The sequence below is a fragment of the Strigops habroptila genome, chromosome 8 (genome assembly GCF_004027225.2).
Source record: "Strigops habroptila isolate Jane chromosome 8, bStrHab1.2.pri, whole genome shotgun sequence".
In the NCBI taxonomy this organism is placed as follows: Eukaryota; Metazoa; Chordata; class Aves; order Psittaciformes; family Psittacidae; genus Strigops; species Strigops habroptila.
In genome coordinates, this window is record NC_044284.2 from 34256175 (window position 1) to 34280464 (window position 24290).

At 36.4% G+C, this 24290-nt stretch overlaps 1 protein-coding gene across 6 annotated transcripts in view; it reads left to right on the plus strand.

The window, feature by feature from the left end:
• Positions 1-24290, plus strand: part of ATP11B (ATPase phospholipid transporting 11B (putative)) — a 74758-nt gene that overhangs the window by 40100 nt on the left and 10368 nt on the right. For 2 of the 6 annotated variants that reach the window (XM_030496356.1, XM_030496357.1), the window contains exons 19-28: positions 346-549; positions 820-973; positions 3866-3968; positions 5620-5765; positions 6981-7040; positions 7333-7460; positions 9169-9307; positions 12755-12820; positions 13120-13223; positions 13849-14014. In XM_030496356.1, the coding sequence (XP_030352216.1) occupies positions 346-549; positions 820-973; positions 3866-3968; positions 5620-5765; positions 6981-7040; positions 7333-7460; positions 9169-9307; positions 12755-12820; positions 13120-13223; positions 13849-14014 (1270 nt within the window). Of the gene's footprint in view, positions 1-345; positions 550-819; positions 974-3865; positions 3969-5619; positions 5766-6980; positions 7041-7332; positions 7461-9168; positions 9308-12754; positions 12821-13119; positions 13224-13848; positions 14015-18049; positions 18136-22580; positions 22704-24290 lie in introns of all 6 variants that reach the window. The other 4 variants (XM_030496359.1, XM_030496358.1, XM_030496360.1 and 1 more) reach the window with 4 other exon arrangements.

Here is a 24290-nt window from a genome sequence, read left to right on the forward strand (position 1 = left end):
ACAACTAAAAACATCGGTGTTATCAGCGTTGTTCCCAGGCTGAAAGTTAAAAAACACAGCACTGCACCAGCTACTAAGCAGGAGAAAAATGACTGCTATAGCTGAACCCAGGACAGCTTATTACAAATTTTTGATCACTTAGCAGGATTGAAGTTCAATTTTATTTCATCAAGGCCTTCATATTATTGCTGCTAACAGAATGTCATCTGCCAGACTGATTCTCTGAAAATATATGTAACATTGGAAATGCAGTCTTAAATCGTCATGACAGGAGTAACATGGAGTTACAGCATGAGCTCTTTTTTTGTAAAGTGTTTGGTTATTTAAGATTTTTCTTTTTTCTAGACTACAGGATAAAGTCCAAGAAACTATAGAAGCACTCAGGTTGGCTGGTATCAAAGTGTGGGTACTCACTGGAGATAAGCACGAAACAGCTGTTAGTGTCAGCTTATCGTGTGGACACTTTCATAGAACCATGAACATCCTTGAGCTGGTGCAACACAAGTCAGACAGTACGTGCGCAGAGCAACTGAGGCAGCTAGCCAAGAGGTGAATACCTGAGATGTCATTACCTCAGTGATGATCTTAGCTTTGTTTTCTTTTATTCTCAGATTTTATGACAATCTCTTTGATGTATGTGCCAAACACATGAAGTTGCCTTTTAAAAAATTTATTTAGTAGTATAATAACAGACTTGAAGAAGCTGTCTTTCTGACAGACTCACTTCTTTGTCTGTTGTATGGGCAGCTGCATAGTTCATAACAAAATTTAGATTTTTCCATCGCAGTAATACAAAGCCAACATTTTTGTTCCTAATAGAATAAAGGAAGACCACGTTATCCAGCATGGACTCGTTGTGGATGGGACCAGCCTCTCTCTTGCACTCAGGGAACATGAGAAACTGTTTATGGAAGTTTGCAAAAACTGTTCTGCAGTGTTGTGCTGTCGCATGGCACCCCTTCAGAAAGCAAAAGTAAGTGAGAGTGTAATCAGAATTGTCTTGTAAGTATTTTTATCATGCTTTGAAGAGGCAAGAACTTCAGGAACTGCTTTGTTTCTCTGTCTGCCCTTTTGTGTGACTTTTTCTTGTTAAATTCTTGTTAAATTCCATTGATCTCTAGTAGTTTGCCACTAAGTTTCTAAGTGCATTTGCGAAAATTTGCAGGTGGAGGGAGGAGATTGTCAAAATACTGCTACCATGCAAGAAAAAGGCTATTCTTTAATCAGCCTCTTAAGTGTTCTGTAAGGGGGTAGTTACCCTGATCACCTGCATGCTTCGGCATTGCCTGTTCCATCACTTCTCCAAACCACAACTGAAAATTCATGAAGCTGCAGGGAAAAGTGTGCTTCTTTGAAGATTTAAAAAAATACCCAAGTTTTAGAAGGAAGTAGAAGGGAAGGGAAAAGAAATTGGGGCCTAATCTCCAGGAGGTTTGTCTTAATGCTGTCTTCTAAGACCATTTTTCCTTCACAGGTACTTAATTTTACACAAATACAGGTCAGATAAAATTTAAATTTAGATTTTGTGATTTTTTTTTTTTTTTTTTAAAAAGCTAAGCTCTGAAGAGCTATAATATTTATTCTTTAATTATAATATTGATATTATAATATTAATTATTATACCTTTAGCTTATCTATATGCTTTAAAGGCTTTTTGCATGTAATTCCAGTAATATTAAGGCTCTGAAAAGACACCATTGCCCACTCTATTTTTACACCTTGTCAAAAAGAAAGGGAGAAAAGACATCTCTTTACTTTAAAGCCATAGGAAATGTGCAGTACTAGATTTGCAAAAGAGACTGTTTGACTATAGCATGAGTGATCCATTTTGAGGTCACTCTTCCTTCTTCCAACATCTAGTCAGACTTTTAATGTGGTCTTTAGAATCATTATAAAACTGTTCAGTTGTATATAAAACTTGGTATAATAGTAGTTTCAGTAAAATGTTAAAAGGAAGTTTGTAAATACTATAAGAAAAATTATTTGTTGTCTGTGTCCACTTCATGTACCCTCTTTTAGCTGAGATTTTTGCCGTCCTCTCTCTTTAAGGTATAGTTATTTGCCTCTGTTGTGTCCTTCTTCTTACTTCATCATTTAACTTGATTTATAAGATGTATTGTACTGCCAGATTTGTCAGAGAGCAGCCAGTAGTGCTTTCCTTAATTCTTATCCTATCCATCAGATAATTGAAATTATTTCCTGTGTTTTGTCATAAAGTACAACAAAACCTAATTTTGATGGCAGTGACTTTTTAAACACTGAAGTAGATAAATCACTGAGGCAAATGCTGCACAACATGGGAGGGAAAGGTGGGGAGGGAACTGTACAGCAGTTTAGTCCTTGCTTTTGATTTTCTGCTGTAAGCACCCTTTTTGTGAGGTTTAGTCCAAGGTTAAGCTGGAACTCAGCTTAATATTTCCCACATATTTTCCTATAATTTTAATGCTTGTCAATATATGGCTAGCAGTCTCACTACTTATTTTTTATATATTATGGCTTGGAAACCTTTTAAACATCTTTCATGTCAGTAATTCAGAGCTGCTGCTGTTAAAATTTGTCAGAGGATTTGTCTTGACCTTGTTATGTAAATGTCTGTCTAAATTACCACAGTGTTTGATATCTCATGAGAACTGATCTGGGTGACATACTGCAGCCATGCAATAAGGCTACTTAATAAGATCTAATGCTAAATTTACTTGAAATAATAACCCCTTAGGAATGGGGAGCTTTTAAACTTGAATATCAATACCTGTAATTAGGGAATGTGTTCCCACAATGAGGTGGATTTCTGTAAATTGTGGACTGTATTTAATCACTGCTGTGTTCCTTGTGTGAAGCATTACTGCTCCTATGAATCGATACAGTGACATACCAGCTAGAACTCAGTTATTTGAACTGTTTACTTACCTCATGCAGTTGTTGCTCTGTTGATTATTTCCACTTTGGGTTTTCTGGAATTTTGGGGGGGGGAATAAGCAGTATTTTTTTGTAGAGATTTTTTTTTTTTTTTTTTTTTTTTTTTTTAAAGCCTTCTGGATCTGCATTCTCACCTTTATCTCTGCAGACTGTTTATGACTGAATTAGTGAAGCCTCTACCTTTTAGTTAGAGCTCTCTGGGAGGTTAATAAATTACTAACTCTCCTTAAGTAAAACCCCCATCTAACTAACTCCTCTCTATGAAGAATGTTGTTGGCACTTACATTAAAGATTTGTTTCCTTTCTGCAAAGAGCAGACACAACTCTGCTTCTTTTGAGGATTTTAGCCTTGTATGTAAACAATTTTTTACTCTGTCTGTCATATCTTCTTCTGTGATTTTTCCAACTGAGAATACCCAATGGTGATAATGGAGTTGCTTTAAAAAGAAGTTATTTTTCTTAATAACAGCATGTATTGATCTTTGATCTAATATATTGGGGTTTTTTTCAGATTCCTCTTTTACAATTATTAGTTCCATTAATTGAAAATGTGAACTATCTGGGCACATCTAGTAGAGGACATTAAATCTGGATTACTCCCTAAGTAAATTTTCAGTTTTGACTTTTACTTGACTGTTTCATATGATAAACCACCAAATTAAGAGTTGTAGAAGTACATCTAAATAAGAACATCAAAATAAGCTGAAGGCAGTCATAATATTTAAATAAGGCTTGTGTCCCAAAGAGGGAGCTTTTCTAGAGGAGTAGTGAATTTGCGCATGTAATATGCCAAAATGTGTTTTACCAGTGTGCACATTCATAGAACGTACTAATTACTTTTACAGGTAGGTAACTAAAGTACTTGGCAATTAGTGGCATGCTTTGTTGGTAGACTGTCTAATCTGAAAAATTTCTGCCTCTCCCTGCCCCCCCCTTCTTTTTTCCCCAGGTAGTGCGACTGTTAAAAACATCCCCAGAGAAACCTATAACATTAGCGATCGGTGATGGTGCTAATGATGTGAGCATGATACAAGAAGCACATGTTGGCATAGGTAATTTTCTTTTGTCATAAAAGATAAAGGCAAACAACATGCAAATTTTAGTAGAGGATTAGATCATGAAGAGTGTTTATGAACAGATAAACTTCTAATGTTTCTGCACCTGTGAATGACAGCGTGTTAATCTGAGTCATCTGTTGTAGTAGAGTTTTAATGAATATTAAAATCTAAGGCTGTTTGCTTCCAGAAATCTTAGGTTTATTGTGTAGTCCACCAGTAATCAGAGGTCCTGTTTTATGCTGCCATAAGAACAGCAAAGATTCTTTCTAAGTAGAATCTCAGAAATACACTGTGTCAGGTATTGGAAGTGGTTATCTCCAACTTCAGACATTGTCAGATTCTAAGTTCCTGTGTAAAATTGACCTTTAAGCCTTTATTTGTGCTAAAGTGACACTGTTTGCACCACATCTGTATTGCTGTAGAAATGCCATTTATGTCTAGTTTGTCTTTGAGGAGATGGATATCTTTATCTCTCTTGAGAGACTGTTATGGATTCTCAGGTAAGCTTCGTAGATTTCTCTGTTAATATGTTTTCTGTGATCTGGCCAGGACTGTCTTTAAACTTTTTTTTTCTGCTGTGTTATGTAACCGACAACGTAAACCAAACATACATATAACTGAATTGGTACCCGTCATATAGTGTTTTGGTATTTCCTTTACTGACTTTGTTGGATGGTGTTTGTTACAATAGTAAATCTGAAGGTATTACCTAAGGTATTGGTACATAAGGATATTCAGTCTGTCACCCTGTGTGATTTAAAAGGTGTATGTAATATTTATCATGTAAATTACATGCCCTCGATTCTTAAGACCAGGGGTCTTAAAGACAGTGGGTATAGCCTGCTTGAGAAGGTTACAGGCCAACAGCAAATGATGCTTTATGCTACAGCTAGTTTGTCAAATAACTGAAGCTTATTAAAAATTATCCAAGTTTTTATTGTAATTTATAGCATATTAGATACTGTATGTACACTGGTCAGAACCAGCAAGTCTTTGCTGTTGAGAGTGATTGGACCTTTAGACTGTTTTTTGTTCAGAAGCAACGAGCACTTTTAAATGTCTGGTTTTCAAGAATCCCGGACCACTTCTATAAAAGAGTAGTTTGTCTTCTCTGTGTATGCTTATCCTAACATGAATAGTTTTTAGAAATGAATTTGTGTTCAGCTGTGACAAGTGACAAGCATTGTCAGCCCATCAGACTAAGTAAACTGTTACTGCAAGAACAGCACTTTTATTCTGCTGTTGAGTATAGGTCATATATTATTCCCAGAAAATACTGTAAGAAAAACCTCTCTGAAGTGAAACGTACTAAGTAAATTGGTGATTAAAGATGGATAGATAGTGGTTTGCTTGGTTTGGGAATTTTGGTTGTGTATGAGTGGTGTTGTTTTGTTTCTTCCCATAAATGTTTTCTTAAGTATAACTTACAGAAGTAGTTGGTGGGTGGGTTTTTTGAATTATTTTATTTTTTTTTAGTTCTAAGTGTCAGGAATAATGCCTTCTTTTGGAACCGAAAGTTGATGAAGTCTATAATGCCAAAGTGCAGAAAAACAGATATGTAGCTTCAAGTATTTGTTGTTGGGTTTTTTAAACTTTATTTTAGAATGTTTAACCTGTTTTCTATTTCATTTCTCAAATATTACAGGAATCATGGGTAAGGAAGGAAGACAAGCTGTAAGAAACAGTGACTATGCAATAGCACGATTTAAATTCCTCTCCAAGTTGCTTTTTGTTCATGGACACTTTTACTATATTAGAATAGCAACCGTTGTACAGTACTTTTTTTATAAGGTAAGTCTTCAGAGAATACCAGTGCAGTTCATGGAAAATGTGTAACTTCTTTCCCACCAAGAAATTTATTTCAGATCTAAGATTTTTGTTGGCAACAGATTAAGTAGCTCTCTTCAAACATGATCTTTCAACTTTCTTTTTTTGTAGTTTACAACCCAGTGCAATAGCTTCTCTGTGAAATTGTTCAGTACTTCCACCTAGAAGTAGGTTTTAAATACCACTATGAGTTTGCCTAGACTGGGAGGACATGTTTGCTCTCTGAAAGCAGCATTACTAGCTTGAAATTAAATGCATTTTTTGGCAAGATGTAAAAGTGTAACCTTTTTTGTTTATTGATTTAATATGAATTAAATCTATTCATCTATCTTAAAAGGAGAAAGGAGCATAGGAAGTAGTTGAGAGAGGGAGTAGGAGGTGTGTGGGGAGAGAACATGCCCTTTGCTGGCAGGCTCACCTTAAGGAAGTTTTAACAGTCTTGACTTCAGAAACATTGCAAGGAACTGAGTTGTCTCTGGATACCTCTCGGGGAGCAATGGTCATGGAGAAGCAGGGTGAGCTTAAGCCAAATGCTAGAAGGAGGAGCTGGGGGAGAATGGGCTGGGAGTGGCCTGGGAGCTCAGTCCTGGGCTGGGGTGTTTGAGCTTCTTATAATGTCTTTGATCATCAGTTTTGATACGAAGTCAAAATTCACTATCTTACTTGAAATTTATCAGAGATTCTAGCATTGGCTACCAAGCCACATTTTATCTTCGATTGTTTGCTTTCATTTAAAGATCACAGCATGGTGTTAGGTTTTGGTTTCTATTTTGTCTACTTCCGTGCAGAAAGCTCACGAGCAGGGCACATGATTTCTTGAACGAAATGTGGAAACTATTTCACAAAGAAATTCTTAAAAAGAAACTAAGGGGGAAATGAATGGGTTTCTCCTCGTTTAATACTGTTTGTACTCCCATAATGAGTTGTGTTCATCAAGCACTGCAATGAAGTTTATATTTTTCAGGTTCATTGTCCCAAAGGACAAACAAAACATACTTTTGATTAAAGCATATTACTTCACTTTGCCAAGTAAAATACTGAAATGCTATATACCCTCCCTATGTGTTTTTGCCAGCATGTAAGAGTTAGCAATTTCTTTTAGGATTGCGAGATATATACTGAGAATTAACTGTTTAACTATTTCCTTCACATTTTTCTTTTTTTTTTTTTTCCCCCCAGAATGTGTGCTTTATTACACCACAGTTTTTATATCAGTTCTTCTGTTTGTTTTCACAACAAGTAAGTATTGGATGCCTTACATCATGGTAAATGGGTATGAAACACTCAGGGTAAATAACTAGAAAAATGGGTAAGAACTACACAGGAACGTCAAGATTTTACACTTAACAAATATCCAGCTTCATTTTTTGTATTTGGTAGCTTGATGTTACTGAATGGTTACGTGAGCATAGCTTTTTTCCTAACTAGTGAATTCACATAATGACTTATTGCTGCTATAGTGTGCTTATAAATTTTAATAAACAACTTTTTTCTTTACAAGACTCAAAATAATTTTTGTTTCCATTTTCAGACACTCTATGACAGTGTATACCTGACTTTGTACAATATTTGTTTCACTTCCTTGCCTGTCCTCATATACAGTCTTTTTGAACAGCATGTGCATCCACATGTATTACAGAGTAAACCTGTGCTCTATCGGTATGTATATTCTAACATACGTTGTCACGGTAGAACATCATTTAGAATAACAGTAGCATCTGCAGAAGTCTATGAACTGTGTATTCCTACAGTATTTTCATCTGTAATTTATACAATTTTAGTAACTATTTTGAGGGAGAACTGCAGCTACAGTTTTCATCCTAAAAGTTAATTAACATGAGTGTTCTTAAAATTTTTTATGTCAGTCATGTTAAGACTGGGAGAGAATTGAGCATTTGGTCTGCTTACATGGTTGGCAGCCTTCTCTTCCATTACATGTAGGAGGTGAAAATCAGTCAAACACACAAAGGAATCACTAGGACACTGTGGTTGGGGGAATGTGCTTTACTGAGAGGGGAAGTGATTTCCTGTAGAATTAGATGTCCTCCCAGTGGTAGCATGTTGCACTGCATACAGCTTTTTGGACAAAAAAAAAAAATATCTGTATTTTTGTCAAAAAGAGATGTCTCTTAGATGTTTCTCTTTTCCTGAAGGTCTTCTAAGCAGAATAAAGGGCAAGTATCAGGAGATCTGGCTTTTTCTTCCTCTTGCATAGTTTGTGCTATCCTAAACTTGACCCATTTGAGACCCTTGCCATTGGCAATCCCTGCGTAAAGCAGAGGCAAATCATGAGTTATGTATTTTTTTTTCATATGTCAGCATTTAAGTATGACAGTGGGATTGAGTGCGCCCTCAGCAAGTTTGCCGACGACACCAAGCTGTGTGGTTCGGTTGATACGCTGGAGGGAAGGGATGCCATCCAGAGGGACCTTGACACGCTTGTGAGGTCGGCTGATGCCAACCTTATGAAGTTTAACCAAGCCAAGTGTAAGGTCCTACACCTGGGTCGAGGCAATCCCAGGCACTGCTACAGGTTGGGCGGAGAAGAGATTCAGAGCAGCCCTGCAGAAGAGGACTTGGGGGTGTTGGTTGACGGGAAGCTTAACATGAGCCGGCTTCAGTGTGCGCTTGCAGCCCAGAAAGCCAACCGTATCCTGGGCTGCATCAAAAGAATCGTGACCAGCAGGTCAAAGGAGGTGATCCTGCCCCTCTACTCTGCTCTTGTGAGACCTCACTTGGAGTACTGCGTACAGTTCTGGTGTCCTCAACATAACAAGGACATGGAGCTGTTGGAGCAAGTCCAGAGGAGGGCCACGAGGATGATAAGAGGGCTGGAGCACCTCCCGTATGAAGACAGGCTGAGAAAGTTGGGGCTGTTCAGCCTGGAGAAGAGAAGGCTGCGTGGAGACCTCATAGCAGCCTTCCAGTATCTGAAAGGGGCCTACAAGGATGCCAGAGAGGGACTCTTCCTTAGGGACTGTAGTGGTAGGACAAGGGGTAATGGGTTCAAACTTAAACAGGGGAAGTTTAGATTAGATATAAGGAAGAAGTTCTTTACAGTGAGGGTGGTGAAGCACTGGAATGGGTTGCCCAGGGAGGTTGTGGATGCTCCATCCCTGGTGGTGTTCAAGGCCAGGTTGGACAGAGCCTTGAACCACATGGTTTAGTGTGTGGTGTCCCTGCCCATGGCAGGGGGGTTGGAACTAGATGATCTTAGGGTCCTTTCCAACCCTAAATATTCTATGATTCTATGATCTTAGTGCAGTTAAAAGCTATATTTATTCAAAGTAGTAGCAGTCATGCAATGTGAATAGTTGATAGGTATATAAAGACAATCTAAAATTCTAAATCTATTTTATTTCTGCAGAGATATCAGTAAAAATGCCCACCTGGGATTTAAACCTTTTCTTTACTGGACCATCTTGGGCTTCTTCCATGCATTTGTTTTCTTTTATGGCTCGTATCTTCTAATGGGAGAAGATACTTCTCTGCTGGGAAATGGCCAGGTACAATATAATAAAAATTATTCTACCACTGTATTTTTGGTGATATTTCTTAATGGCTTTTTTTTCGTTTTCCCTTTTTTTTTTTTTTTTTTTAATCCTCTTGTATCAGAAAAATAGAAGGTTTTTTTATTTTTATGAACTGTATAATTACTAAAGGTACTTTGCCAATATTGGTGTTTACTCTCAAGAGTAACATTTCTTAGTCTGAAAACTGTAAGACATGTTGTCAGAAAGTGTATGTCCATGTTGAGCATATCTTTCAAGATAATAATGTATGATGTTTTTCTTATACTTTGTTTTATTTATATACTGTTTTTGTCAAAATCATATGTCATAGCTGCAGTAAATGAGAATTTATACTCAATCATTCAAAACTCTTTTTGAGTTAGACTTCATTGCTGTGTCAAACAATGGCTTCTCTTTTAGCATCTCTTACAAAGTTAGGCTTAAACTGATAGTTGGCAGAAGTCATAAAGCTTCTCCTGAAAATGCATTATTCTAATTACTCAGAATTTTTAAAAATGAAGTGGTGCAAGCTGCTTTTAAATTACAGTTTTTATTCAAGAAGTGTTTTTAGGACAGTAACTTAATGATATCATCAACTACTAATTTGACACTTTCTATTTTAAAGATGTTAAAGTTCACAGGAAAAATCATATACAAGAAATTCCTAAGGCTTGGATGCAACCATTACAAGTCTGCTTCCTCATTTTCCCCTGAGGAAGGTTCTGAGTTTGTTAACCCAATTTAGAACACGTAGATACTGATTTTTCTCTCATAAAACTTATGAGTAGCAATGCAGAAATAGATTTGCTTCTCTCATTATGCCATTCATACTACTGACATGAAGTGCATGCTTATTCTTGTGTAGTGCTTGTTAGAGTTGCATATTATGGCACAAGGCACAAAAATAGCATCATACTGTATTCACAGTGGTCATGGGGGGGATAGGAATGGGCGTGAGCTCAGGAAGTTCAGCCAAAAAGAGTTTCCATGTAATGAGGTACAGACAATGGCCAGAATTGTGTTGAGTGGCTAAAATCGAGAGCATGTGAAAGGAGCAGTGAAGGGGGAGTGGTGCACCTAGCTGGAGTACCTATTTCATCATGAGATGTTTGAGAAGAACGTTAAAATAGTTGTGCTTTAGACTAAACTGTCTCTTACAGCTGAGGTATGAATCTGCCCTCTCCTGTCACTTTTTTTACAAGCTGTGTGACTTCAAAGTTCCTGTGAATTGGTAAAGGGCCTTCACTACTCTTCTGATGAAATAATTTTGCACTATGAAAATCTGTGCATCTGTCTTAGTTGTCAAAACATCTCACTTCAAAATTGCGTAGTAAATGTCCACAAGGCAGAAACAGACTTTTTGCATTGTATTTAGTAACAGATGTTTAGTTTGGGGAACAGATTTTATTTTTAAGTCTAGACCTGTGTGTTAATGTAGACTTTGTGGAGAAGGTTCTTTTAATGGTTTCTTCTATAAATTAACCTCAAGATTATTTAAATATACTTAATGAATGAGCATACTGGACATAAAGCTTTCAGATGCCCTTTGACTTATGTTACCTGCTATGTAACTTTAAAAAATCTTAGAATTTATTTGAAGTTACTCTGTATCTCTCTTCTGAGAGATGGTTATTAGAACTGGTAGAACTGTCTGTTTGTTGCAGTAAAATATCTGCAGCGCGTAAAGTATGTTGCAAATTTAACGTGTGTCTGAAAAAGCCAGGTTAAGGGCAAGAGAAACTCATATGCTGCTGACATGCTTTCTTGTAAGAAGTCTTCAAGATGATCACTTCGTGCGAATAGGCGATGCGGCTTAGTGTTCGTGCAAGGCTTCACATTTTCATTCCAAGTTCTTAATCTGAAGCAAAGCAGAATAGAAGAGATTGTAAATAATTCGTTAATGCTGGTGGTTTGTTAGGCTTACTTCAACACATTGTGCAACAACATGATCTTTTAGTTCTTTTTTTTCCCCCCTTTTTCATGCTGTGCATGTCGTCAGATATTGAAACCTAACAGGCAAATGGTAAGAGTTTAGAAGAGGAGGAGATACAAAATACTGTATCTGTACTTCACAGGATTAAAGGATGCAGCATCAACAGTGTAAACGTGTTCAAAAATAAAATGGTGGCAAGAACCTGTTCGTGTTTTGCATTCTAACTCTGTGACCGTTGAGAGCAGTGTTAGCAAAGACACTTTATTTCACAGGTCACTCAGAAGCAGTAGTCTAGTTTAAGATATTCTTGCAGCAGTTAGCAGCAAACATGTTGCTTGTTAAATATTACTATCAGTATGAAAAGTAAATGGAAGGCTTCAGAAGATGTGTTTTAACAAGTGTCTTTCAAATTATCAGCAAGTCCAGACTCATGGCGGCCTCAATTTTCTTCATTGTGTAAAGATGAGAAAAGCAGTTGTGAGGTCTGTCATCAGGCTGTTGGGATTTTTTGCTTGCTTTTGTCAGAGCTCTGTAACAAGGACTACAACTGTGTGAATCCCAGTTCCATGCCTCTGTGCTGTACTAATAAACCAGCTCTAGGATGACTTTGATTGCCTGTCTGCATGTGGTACCTTTCTCCTTGCTTGCTTAGTTTGCTACTGGTTAATAGAGTTAAGGATTTGGTCATTGTTCAGTATGTTAGTGGCAAAAATAGCTATGAAACAGCAATGTCTTCAGCTTCAACACCCAGACTGCTTCCAAGAGCAGAGCAGTTGGACCTGTTGTAGATTGGCAGTGTGTGTGTGAGTAGCATGTGTGTAGATATATTACAAACTCAGCATCCCTGCTTGGTTGTCAGAGCTGAGATTTTATTGTTGTAGAACTTGTTCAGAGTTTCGATAGTTTAATTTATATGGGCAAGAGAATACAAAAGTGACAGATTCTGTGTTGTAGAATTGAAGTTTCATTTTGTGTTTATTAGCCTTGAAACAAAGTGTCTTTTCCTTAGAGTTTTCTTACAATGGCACCATTATTTTTGAATTTTAAATTGTGTTTGGGGTAAAAAGTGAACTTTCAGGTGATGCTGCATGTTGAAAATGATCTGGAAATGTTTAAACTCGGCATGGTTTGCACTTAGATTAAAGTGCATACCTTTCACCCAGTATTTGATTTCTATTGGATGCTTTTACTTAATTGATCAAATTGGTATCTTCATTTTCCTGTCATTTTATGTTACTGTTTTATATTTCTTCATATTTCATGTAGCCTTTGTGGTGATCTGTTTTGAACCAAGAAGAAAGACGACTTGTGGGTTGTTAATTTTGCTCTTACAAGCTGTATTTTCTAGTAGTTTGTGTTGTATCCATATTGTGTTTTCAAGATGATTAGTTGTCATAAGCTTGTGTCCACAGACTTGATTCATTAGTGTAGCTGACTTGAGAGGAATCTAACTTACCATGAATGCTCTTAACTAATTTTTTTTCTCCCATGATTTGCCATTTTCTTAGATGTTTGGAAACTGGACATTTGGTACTTTGGTCTTCACTGTTATGGTTATAACTGTTACAATGAAGGTATGATATTATACTAATTACTTTCTGTGTTTGGGTATATAGGCAAATATGTAATAGGGCAATAACTTAAAATTAATTCAAAAGTTATAGAGAACTAATTGATTCTTGAGGATTCCAGCTAAGTGATTTTTACGTTTGGTTTCAGTGGTAGTTAAATTTTTTCTTTGTAGTTTTTGCATGTTGCAACATGCAAAATTTAGTGTTTGAGTTGGAAGTTCATAAGTACATTCAGACTGGTATTTATCATTTTCTGTGAAGTGGGGGGGAAAGGAAGTTGATTGACATTATCTTTCTTATAGATGGCCCTAGAAACTCACTTCTGGACATGGATAAACCATTTTGTTACTTGGGGATCCATTGTATTTTATTTCATATTCTCCTTGTTTTATGGGGGAATAATCTGGTAAGTGATTCCTCCTCCTTCCCCCCCACCCCCAGCTATGAAAAAAACATTGAAATATTATATTCTACCATCTTGCTCTGAATTTTGTGACAGGTGTTGGAAAATGAATTTTTAAACCTAGAGTAGCCACTTGCTTTTGGTGGTTCTTTTAGATATTTGAGCAATGCTGCTAAGCTGTCCCATGCCCAAGGACAGGTATTATTTGTCTCTGACAGCCTGTGACTGTAAATGCATTTTTGTTTTTAAAAAGTAGCTAGGTTCCCAAAGGTGTGTTGTAATAGGTAAATGTTTGCAACAGAAATAAAGACGCTGGAGTTTGAATCAGTAAAGGGATGTATTTTTGCTTGTATTTTGGGGTCTTGGAAGGATAGGATGGTGACTAATTTCCTGCAACACAATTTAAAACTAAGCCAGAACGTTTCTCTCCAAAGTTCGGTACCCTCCTTCCATAGAGTTTCTTTGCAGGTCAGGTCCAACAGATTGCTAGACTTCATGGACACCATGCAGTTGTAACTCTGCATCCTGAGAGACTTGCTGCTTGATGTAAAATAAGATACGCTTGAGCCTGCTGCCTTCTGTTTCTAGAAGTTCCTTCTAGTAAATGCCACTTCTTTTAACTTTTCAGGCCATTTTTACATACCCAGGACATGTACTTTGTATTTGTTCAACTGTTGTCAAGTGGTTCTGCTTGGTTTGCCATAATCCTCATAGTAGTTGCTTGTTTGTTTATTGATGTTGTGAAGAAAGTGCTGTACAGACATCTACAACCAACAAGTACTGAAAAAGCTCAGGTAATGTTATGCCTTTGTATCCAACTCTATCAATAGTTAGAAGAGAACATTTGTTAAAATCTGTCTCGTAAACTAATTACTTTCCTGTGATATTTAATCATCTTTTTATATTTGTCATGTTTAATGCTTTAAAGTGTTCTAATTTTGAAAGATAACTGTTAATGTAAAACTATGAAAATGAAGACACCATTTTACAAGGAAATAAAATTTATATTTAATTGGTATTAACAACAGCATAATTATATATAAAGGGGGTCACTCAGTCTTTGCATCTCAACTTGCAACTGTATGAGGATTACACCACACACTTTTGTACTTCTTTAAAGATAGTAACTTATTCTACTTTTTGTCTACATATCAGAAGCTCTCCAACTGCTATTGGCACTGAATTGTTCTTAAAATGTGATGAAAACAATTTAAAAAATTAGTAGGACTTGGTTTAGTTAGTATTTCTTAAATCTTAATCGTGCCATATGCCACGTATTTGATTGTTGGTTATGTAATTAAAGATAATTACCCATGTGGCATTTTCATAAATTCATAGAAGAGGTCTAAAGATATGCTGTGATAATACAATCTCCCTTTTGCCTGACACAGGCTACAAAAACTCCTTGAAATCATATTGAAATTAGGCTGTCTGTTAGGTAAATATCTCATCTATGTTTGAAGTGTTTTCTTCTTCTTAGTGCCAGCTATGGAGAAGTCATCCTGACCCATTGTTCTAATAGCTACTGTCTCTGGTTTCAGTTTTCAGCATTTTGTCTTTTCGTGCTACTTCTGCTAAACTGAAAAGGCTTCTATTAGCAGTTTTTTGCTTTGTTCACTGTTAGGTTTTTGATCAAGTTAATTTTCTCACTGATGAGTAGATTGGTCTTGCATCTTTTGTCAGAAGGGTTATTTTCCAGTCTTAATCATTCTTGTGTTTTTCCTGTAATCTTCACCATTCTTCAATCTATCTTGAATTTTGGATTTCACCAGTGGACACAATATTATAACACAGCATACATCATTGCCAAGCATGAAAATAAAGAATTCCCTACTTGTATTCAGTTTATGAAATCACGTACATCAATAAACTGTTATCTTCTGCATCTCTTTCTCATCTGCAAGTGATTATGTTGATTTCTTCCAGGTCATTGATGAGAGATCAATTAGCATAGGGCCAGAAAAGAAAAAAAAAAAAAAAGTGAAAGTGAATGAAGAATCTATTTGACAAAGATATCGGATATACAGTTATGTTCTGAAGCCTGTTAGCAGTTTTTAGTCCATTTGTGTGCCATATTGATTTTGTTGTGTCCTAGTTGCTTAATCCAAATTACGCTGAGCTGTGTGCCATACATAAGTTGTAACTACTTTACATCAGCAGTTACCTTTAGCATCTAACCTTGTAATTGTTTGATGTACATGCATGTTGATGTACTTAAATTATATTAGCCTTCTAATCTGTGTGTTGAAAAAAATCTATGTGAGACATTCTGTTGATTTGCCTAGGATCAACATCATGCAGAGGAACCGATTGCAAGCCAAAATATCCCATTAGTCACTTTTCAAAACTGGAATATTAGCTGTTTTTTTCCTGTCTTTGAATTTAGTAGCTAAAAGCCAAGGTAAATAACCACTAGCTTTCAGAAAGCTGTTCAGCTAGTCCTGATAAGACTCTTGATTGCATGTTACTGTACTCTTTGAATTAAAGAGTCTTGATTTAGGAAAAAATCTGTAGGTAAGGAGAGTAGTTACTTATCTTTCCTTCTCCCCCGCCTTCAAAAGCTAGTGGCAAGATTTATCAAACGCTTCCCTTTCCTTCCTTTCTGTACATCAGCTGTTTTGCAGAGTATCAGTTGGTTGTTGAGGTTTCTGATGTTCCTAAGGTGCTTCAATTAAAAACTAAAAAGCCCACATCATTTTTCCTTAGCTTGATCTGTATGCTGCTTTTTTGCATTCTCTTGCTTTCTGAATCAATTCTAAAGAATTTCTGGCATCAGTTTGCTTCCATTACAGTTGTGTCATCAAGGACACAGTCGGACTTCTTATTTTTAAGAAGGAATCTTGATGAATGTCTAACACCTTTCCTGTGGCTATTGCTTGGTTCATAGCTGCGGGATTTTGCTTTGTGCATATCTATTAGTCATCTTTTTCTTCCCTTTTTTTTTTTTCCTCTCTCCTTATTCCCATTCTGCTTTGCCATTTGGTGGTGTCATCAGAATTAGGGTCTGTGTTTACCAAAATACAGTCTCTTTCTGAAAACATTTAGTTCCTGATATTGCAAACCTAAAATGTAAATCCAAATTTAAAAATCTAAAATCTGTTTTGACCAGAAATGCATCAGCAGCCATTCAGTGGTTTCTCTCTGTGTGTCTGATAGTGAAATCATAGTTTAAAATGTATTTGCAAAAAGAAGGCACCTCTTTATTCCTTTCTTGAGGTTTACTCTGTTGAGATTTTCCCACTCTTTTAATGGGACAATCAGCCCCACTGAATTTCATCAGCTATTGTAGTTAGGAAATAGGCCTAAGGAAAGATGAACATGTGACCACTTAAGCACATTCATTGTCAAGAAGTGACAGAATGCTTCTTTCATCATTGTATCTCAGTAGATGTACCTCATTAGGTTTATTTAAAATTTCTAGTAAATATTTTTCTTTCCGTTTCAAAGCACAGGAAAGGACTCTTGACTTTCACCTAGAATGAGCTTGGAGAATGTCTGTCCTAAATGCTAAGGATATTTTTTTGAAAGTCATTGAAAGACTGAATATGAAACTTTGTATATTGCCCCTTTAAATGCATTTTTTGTAGTGTAGGTGCACCCTCTGTATAAAGGAATATTTTTAATTGTAAGACTAAATTATTATATTGGGGGAAAGAAAAAGTTTAGTTTACAGTTACTAAGTTTTTATGAGGGCAAGATAAATTGTTACATGAACTAGTCACTGATTTTTTTTAAATTGCAGCTACTTAAGTTATTTGTTTCTGTCCACCATTATTTAAATTCTAAAATATTCTCAGGAGCAGTGAGCAAAACACAAGTTTCTCAATGGAGAATGCTTGCCCCCATTGTCCTAATTTTTCAGAAACTAAGAGCACACTAGTTGTGTGAGTTGCCCAACCTAGCGCTCTGAATTCACTTCAGAGTACAATACACCATGCTTGTGTAGGCATCTGCCTTACTCAGTAGATAAGGAACTTGATTTTATCATTTATTTAGTATAAGGTTATAGCATCAACAGTCAATCTTCATCTCAGCAGTTAGATGTTATGTGTAGCTAAGTTATTCACAAGAGAGCAAAGAAGTTTAACTGGTATGAGAGAGAAATACTAAGAAATTCTGCTAAATATAAACTCCTAAATGTAAATTGTTCTGTCACAACAACTTTAAAAAAAAAAATAAAAAATAAAATTCTCTGTTCCATTTTGGGAAGTCAGTATATCAAAAATTTTATAGGCAAGCATGAGTTGACTTTTACAGAGGGATGAATTTGGTTAACTTTATCTTCCTTAAATGCACTGAAGGTGCACATATGTAGGATTTTTTTGTTTTGTTTGTTTGGGTTTTTTTCTGTGTTCCAAGGTGGTTTTTGCTGGCCTTAAAGAAAATACTTCTTATGTTTGACTTAAGTCTGTTGCCCTGAAGTAGCTTCTGGGTAATTTCTGACTATAGGTCACTTACAGGATCATATAAGAGGAAGTGGACAGTAAGATACATCTAAATAAAAATATAAATCTTTGAGTAAATATAAATCACAGCACTATTGAGGGAAGAAGATAATACTGAATAAAGATGTCTGGTAAAGTATAGATGTAAAAGTGTATAGGCCTTTTTTCTCAGTATGAAAGCCAAGGTATACTTAAGAATGGTCCTACCAAACAGTAACTGGCTGTGATGATCCCAGGAGCTGTCCTGAAGGTACCAGGCTTCTGTTCTGTATATGATGTGTATTCCACTTAAATAACAATGTCTTGTCCTGTGTCTTTCTCTTAGAAAATTACTGCTGCTACTTACTGACATGTATGTTCCATCCCTTCTCTGTCCAATTGTAGATGTACTCCAACAGAGTTGCTTTAAGTGACGAGTTCATCGCACTGCAGCCATTGTCCAGGGCAAGGAATCAGCTGAGCAAAATTAGGTAGAGTAGGAGGGACAGTTCCTCATCAACTCTTATGCATGCTGAAGGTGAACTAACCAGTGCTGAGAGAGGTGGGAAGAGGCATGAATATTAGTGGGTTGAGAGGGCAATACTTCTAGTGCAGAAACATTCAGTTTGGTTATTTCTTGGCTTTGCTCTGTGTTTTTGAGCCAAATGCTTCTCCTAAGTAGCATGTGTTGGACGTGCTTTTTTAGGAAAAAACATCCCTAGCATGATGCTCAACTTTCAGAATACAAGTCTAGCTCTTCTTGCATCCATTTTTATATCACAGTTTCTAGCATGGTTAGAATGCTTTTGATTTCATTATGATCAAAATTAACAGTGCTTTTTGCATGTTGGATAATTTCAGCTTTGTAAGGCTGTGACAGGAAGGTCCATATGTTCCAGGCAGCAATTTTTGTGAATTGCTTGCCCATTTTAATTTGCTTTCTCTTGTGTTGGAAGAGCAGAAAATGTTTTATGTTTGGGTACGTACATACACTTGTGCTCCTAAGGCTTTTTGTGTTTGTTTTGTGCATCTATAAAGTGAGTGGTGTTTGTTTTCAATGTGTATAGATACATATTCCTAAAGGCATTTGGCTACTAAGACCCGGGACATGATTTTAAAAAAATTAAAGTGTACATGTGTCTGTGTAGGTGAACCATTTTGATTCTGAAACTCTTCAAATGCACAGAGTTCAGTACATGAAATGCTATTAAATGCTGATTCTCCTTTGTGAGACTAGAACATTCATACACATCAATAATGTTGTAACCTGTTTGATGTTTTATCCGACCCTTATCTACTTCTATAGCAAGAATTAATGTGAAAAATTGCATTTTTCCTTTTAAGTATTTTTTTGTTGTTGTTTTTTAAGGTGACTTGCGTTATTTAAAAATGTGTGAATAGGTGCTAGGAGAACCAACCAACCTGCGTTTTTGGGACATAATTGCTGTTTAACTGAGGGAAAGTAGGAGACAGGAAGCTGACATTGTAAATTATTAGCAGACAATTTTTAGTGGCTAATTGAAACAGATTATAAAAGTCCTTTTAAAGAGGGGGGAAAGAAATGCTTTGTATTCCTCTGAGAATGTGCTACACCTTTGCAAGGCAAAACTTGAAATGTTGTCCCACTGTGAAACATATCAGCTTAGATTTCCAAGCACCCCAAGGAGTTAGTGGTAGGGTGGGTTTATTTTGGTTTGTTGGGGTTTTGTTTGTTTGGTTTGGGGTTTCTTGGGGTTTATTTTGTTTGGTTGGTTTGGGGGTTTTTTTAATTCAGACCTTACTAACTTTAAAATAGGCAAACTGCAGTATACCTCTTGAATTTTAGTAAACTTAGCAACATATTGGGGAGATTCCTCTGCAATAGCTTTTACAAATTAGCTTTTAAAATTCTTAGTTTATCAGTGTCATGTAAATAAATTACCTTTTTAAAACTTTGGTATAAATGTAGAATCATAGGATGGTTTGGGTTGGAAGGGACCTTAAAAATCATCTAGTTCCAGCCCGCCTGCCATGGGACACATATGTATTTCCAGTAAAACTCTGTTTTCTAAGTGAATTATGTGGTGTATCATATCTACACCAAAGATTTTATAAGAAAAGATTATGTTAAACTTTCCCAAACTAAACACATTTTAAGGGTTATGCAACTGAATGGTGAAAAAAAAAAAATGAAGCACCATCATTACTAAAATACTAAAAACAGAACACTTGCTAACTTGAGGGGATTTTCTTCATATTAAGCTTAGGGAAAGGGCTGAAAAAAATTGGAAATTTGTTCTGTCCATGAGTAACAAATAATTATGCAAATCCAATTCTCTTGTATGTCAGAATTTTTACACTTGAATATCTCATAGTAAGGTACCTGAAATATAAGCACAGATTGCCTTATGCTATCCAGTTTAAGTTGTAAAGTGCAACAAGGAAGAAGCAAGGATTTGGGTTTCTCTAGGTCTTTATTTGTAGTCTTCAGATGAAGTTCAGAAGTTCTCCTTTGGATCCTTCCCTAAAACAGTAAAAAAGTCATTTAATAGATAGAAACCACTTCACTATACTAAATAAAAAAAACAAAACCAGTTTGGAGTGAAGACCATGGGTTAGAGTCTGTAGTGTCCAGGACAGCTCTTTTCCAAAAGCAGCAGAGCAGAGGAAGACTGTAGGAACATGAAATAAAACAGCCGATTGGTGAATGTAGCTATAAGCAGCTAATTTTGCCACATCTCATTTGTACATGCCCACCCAGTAACTGCGTCCTTTGTGACTGCAGGATGTATGTAGATTGATGAACAGACTTTGTCAATTTGTTGTGGTTTGTTAAATATGTATTAAAACCCTCAAAATTCTTATAGCACCAGTGAGTTATGCAGCCTTCTGCAAATGTGGTTACTGTTCTGTTGATACACAAAAGAATACCTTTATGAATACAAATTAGAAGACAAGTCTTATAATAAACCTTAATGTCTATAGATTTCACAGTGTGCAAAAAATGTTCAAGTTTATATTAAGTAAATTTGTGATGTACAGTTAAAAGCTTTGAGAGGGAGGGGTGGAGGGTCTTCTAAGTACCCATGTGATTTTTGTAAGTCAGAAATGCGGTCTTGTGTGTGCCTGTTAAACTCTTGCCTCCAAACTTTTCTGTCACTTTAGTAACTTGGGATGAAGAGGAGATCAGTCAGCATAGGTCAGGTGCAGGGTTTATGCTTAATTGGAGACTGCCTCAGTGCTTCTTCCTTCCTCTGTAGCTGCCTGTCCTGTTCTTGAAACATGTGAAATATGTATCTTAAGATACTAACTGGGTCCCATTGTATCTCATTTCAGTTTTTTCTTTGTAAACGAAGTTTTATGTGTATATGTGTGTATATGTGTCTCTGTGCTTTATAAGAACTGTCAGAAATCTTAAGCCACAGGCACTAAGTGTTGCTAGGACAGATGTTTTAATTCTACTTATAGATGGGATTAACAGTGTTTATAGAGTTTTCACCTTTGGACAATGTGTTACAACTGTACTCAATACTAGGGAAACGTAGAACACAAAGGTTTTTATTTACAGGGAAGACTGTCAGTGCATAACATTCTGTCTGAGACTCTCAAACTGTAGCATTTGCCTTAGCACAGCCAAGACCCTGGTCTTTCTCCATCTGCAGGCCCATGAGTCCATTGTTGGCTTGTTTTCCCTTCATCTCTGTTCTCTGCTTTCTTTAGCTGTCTCCAGAACTCCAGACTCCTGGCCCTGGCTTTACAGCCTTCATTACTTGTCTGTATTTTTAGCTCTAGTTACTGTTTCATAGGGTTCCCCTCCTAATAGCCTACATACCCGATCAAGATATGAAAGATATACAGAAGTCAAGGGCAGGTTTCTGTTCCATTTACAGCGTCTGTTTTCTGTAAGGAATGTATAGTTTCCAAGAGGACTATTCAAGTGCAAACATGCATTTGCACTAGTGGAATATACCAGGACATCTTAATATGTTAAACTTTGAACAAGGTTAATCTTCCTTTACAGGGTCGTATATTGTGTTAGCATAGCGTGGTGCTGATCTGTTAGCTAGTCCATAGACTATCGCAGCAAGAGGGAAAAAATGATAGAAGAATAGATAGAAAAATGTTGTGTTTATCATCAGTCACAAAAGTGCACATATTTGCTTACCTGCAGATACTTTTGTCTGATGACTTTGAAATAATGAAATAGTTTGGCATTTTTAGGTATATTTGATTCAAAGAGATGAGGAGTAAAAAAATGTTGAAAACGTAAGTGCCAGTGAAGTTGTTAGATGTCAACATTCTTATATGTTCTTTTAAAATTTTAAATCTAATTGTTTGGGATTTTAATATACATTATATTAAGGGCAAAAGAAAGTAAGCTTTACAGTTGGAAGCAAGTTTTAATTGTGGAATAGTAATAACCATCTCATATTTTCTGAAATATCCGTGTGGCTAGGACCTGGGCTCAGGAAAATAGGCTGCAGTGTTCTTAGCTTGATGTACAGGGTTAAATATGTTCCCTGTTCAACAAAGTCCCAACTGTATATTTCAGTGTGATTAAATGTTTAGTTGAAATGTCTGTTTTGTGGCATGCAGAATACCTTGTAATAAGACAAACAAACTGAAATGGCCCTTTCTATTAGAAGGGGGGAAAAACAAGCAAAACTGCAAAATCCAAAACCAAAATCTGAAAAATTGAAATAGATTTCAAATTTATTGAGTTCTCCCCTTTTGTAGTCTGTGGTGTGCAGAAAGACCGGACAGTTCTAATACTTGTGCTCTGATAAACTGTGTTTTATCCACTGATTAACTAAAAAGTTGCTTTTTTACCTTGTGAATACACCTTGTTCTCTTAAGAAGAGATCTGTAAAATGAAAGTTCGTGTAAAAATAGTAACTGTTTTAAAGCAATGCAAGCATGGAGCTTTATAAGACTTGTTGCTTTTCTGTCCTTCTAGATGGAAGAAGATAAGGGTTCAGTCAGCTCAGCATGTGACTTTGCTGAAAGCAGGCACAGAGGGGAGGACAATAGGCAACTGCTAGACCCATCTAGCCTACCCGACAGTACTTACGTTCACTAGGTAGTACTCCCGCTCTACCCTAATGTGTGTGTATATATATTTATGCATATCATATATAGACAGTCATGGAGCCATCTCCAAGTACCCATATTTTTGGTATCCACAAGAAAATTTGCATCATAATGTGTGGGTTTGATATCCCCCCCCCTCTCCCCCCCCGAGCTGAATCATTCTTTAATTCTGCACTTCAGTTGCTTTTTGAGTTATTACATGAAATGGGCCATTGTCATATAAAGTGTGATGTTTATTGTGATCCTGGATCTTGCCTTATGAAAATACTTTATTTGCAGCCCAAATATTACTAATATAATATATTTCTCTATAGTTACTATTTTAAAGCACTGCGTCTCCTGCTTTTTGTTTCCTGAGGGTTTGTTTCAGATCTTCAGAGACCATTATGCTCCTACTGCCTTATCATCCCAGGTTTTACTTTGATATAAAACTATGATCATGACTGTCTGCCACAGAGAGAAAAGTGAGAAAAGGGACTCTTTAGGATAATATAAGTATCTTCCTTCCAGGTAGTGGATATAAATGTAAAAATCCATGTTCACCAGGCAGTGAGACACAATATATCTATACATAAAATTGAACTTATTTTTATTGTTGTCCTTAATGCTCTCCCAGTGTTACATTACACTTAAAACTGTGAGTTTGATAAAACATAAATGTTGTTTCCAGACTTATGTAAGGTCATTTTTAAAATGGCCCATTTAAAAAAGGTTAATAATAACAGGTTTTCCACAAATTCTGGTTCAAGCATGATCCTAGATTTTTATGCGTATCTAACTTGGGAAGAACAAAGTTGATACTAGAAGAGACACCAGACCTCCAAAATCCAGAGCTGAGGGTTCATTCATTGGAAGATAGTTTGGGTTACTCTTGGTTCCTCTTTCTGCCAGTCTTTGAATAATATCAAGGAGTTCTAGCTCTCAGGTCAGCAAATTCTAAGGGAGTTGGGGAAATGTCTGGTCCATCTGATCCTACATACATCCACTGTATTATGACCTTTAACAGCAACTCTAAAGGTATTACTTGGTCGTCTTCAAATAATGAATGAACTAAATACTTTTCTTGACATTCCAAGTGTAAGAATGTGGAAAATTTGTTTTGTATTGCTGGGAGCACAACCATGAAGATCACTGCATATGCAGCAGGGAGCTTGTTTTCTGACCTCCTAATAGGAATTCCTTCTACCCTGTGTAATGTCTTGTCTGAGACACTGGTGAGCGCAATCTGAAGTGGCTGTAAAGGTCACATTTGCTAGTATTGCAGTGCTACGAGTTGTGCTGTTCCTAATTATGCTATCTTCCTGACAGTACGATTGTGACCAAAAGTGATGGTCATCAAATAAAGGTGTTCAGGGATCGAAGTTCTGTTGGAGGTGTATTTTGTTTTAACCAAAACCCTTTTTAGACCTCTTAGTGCAGTGTTTCTGCTCCTGTCTCAGATTTTTACAGAAGTTCATTGTAGTAGTAAATGCTCATTTTGTGCCCAGAAGACCTCCCAAATGAGCGTGAGTTAGTCATAAGTGTGTGTTCTGCCTCACTCATTCATGGCTTCTGAGGTACATGCAACCAAATCAAG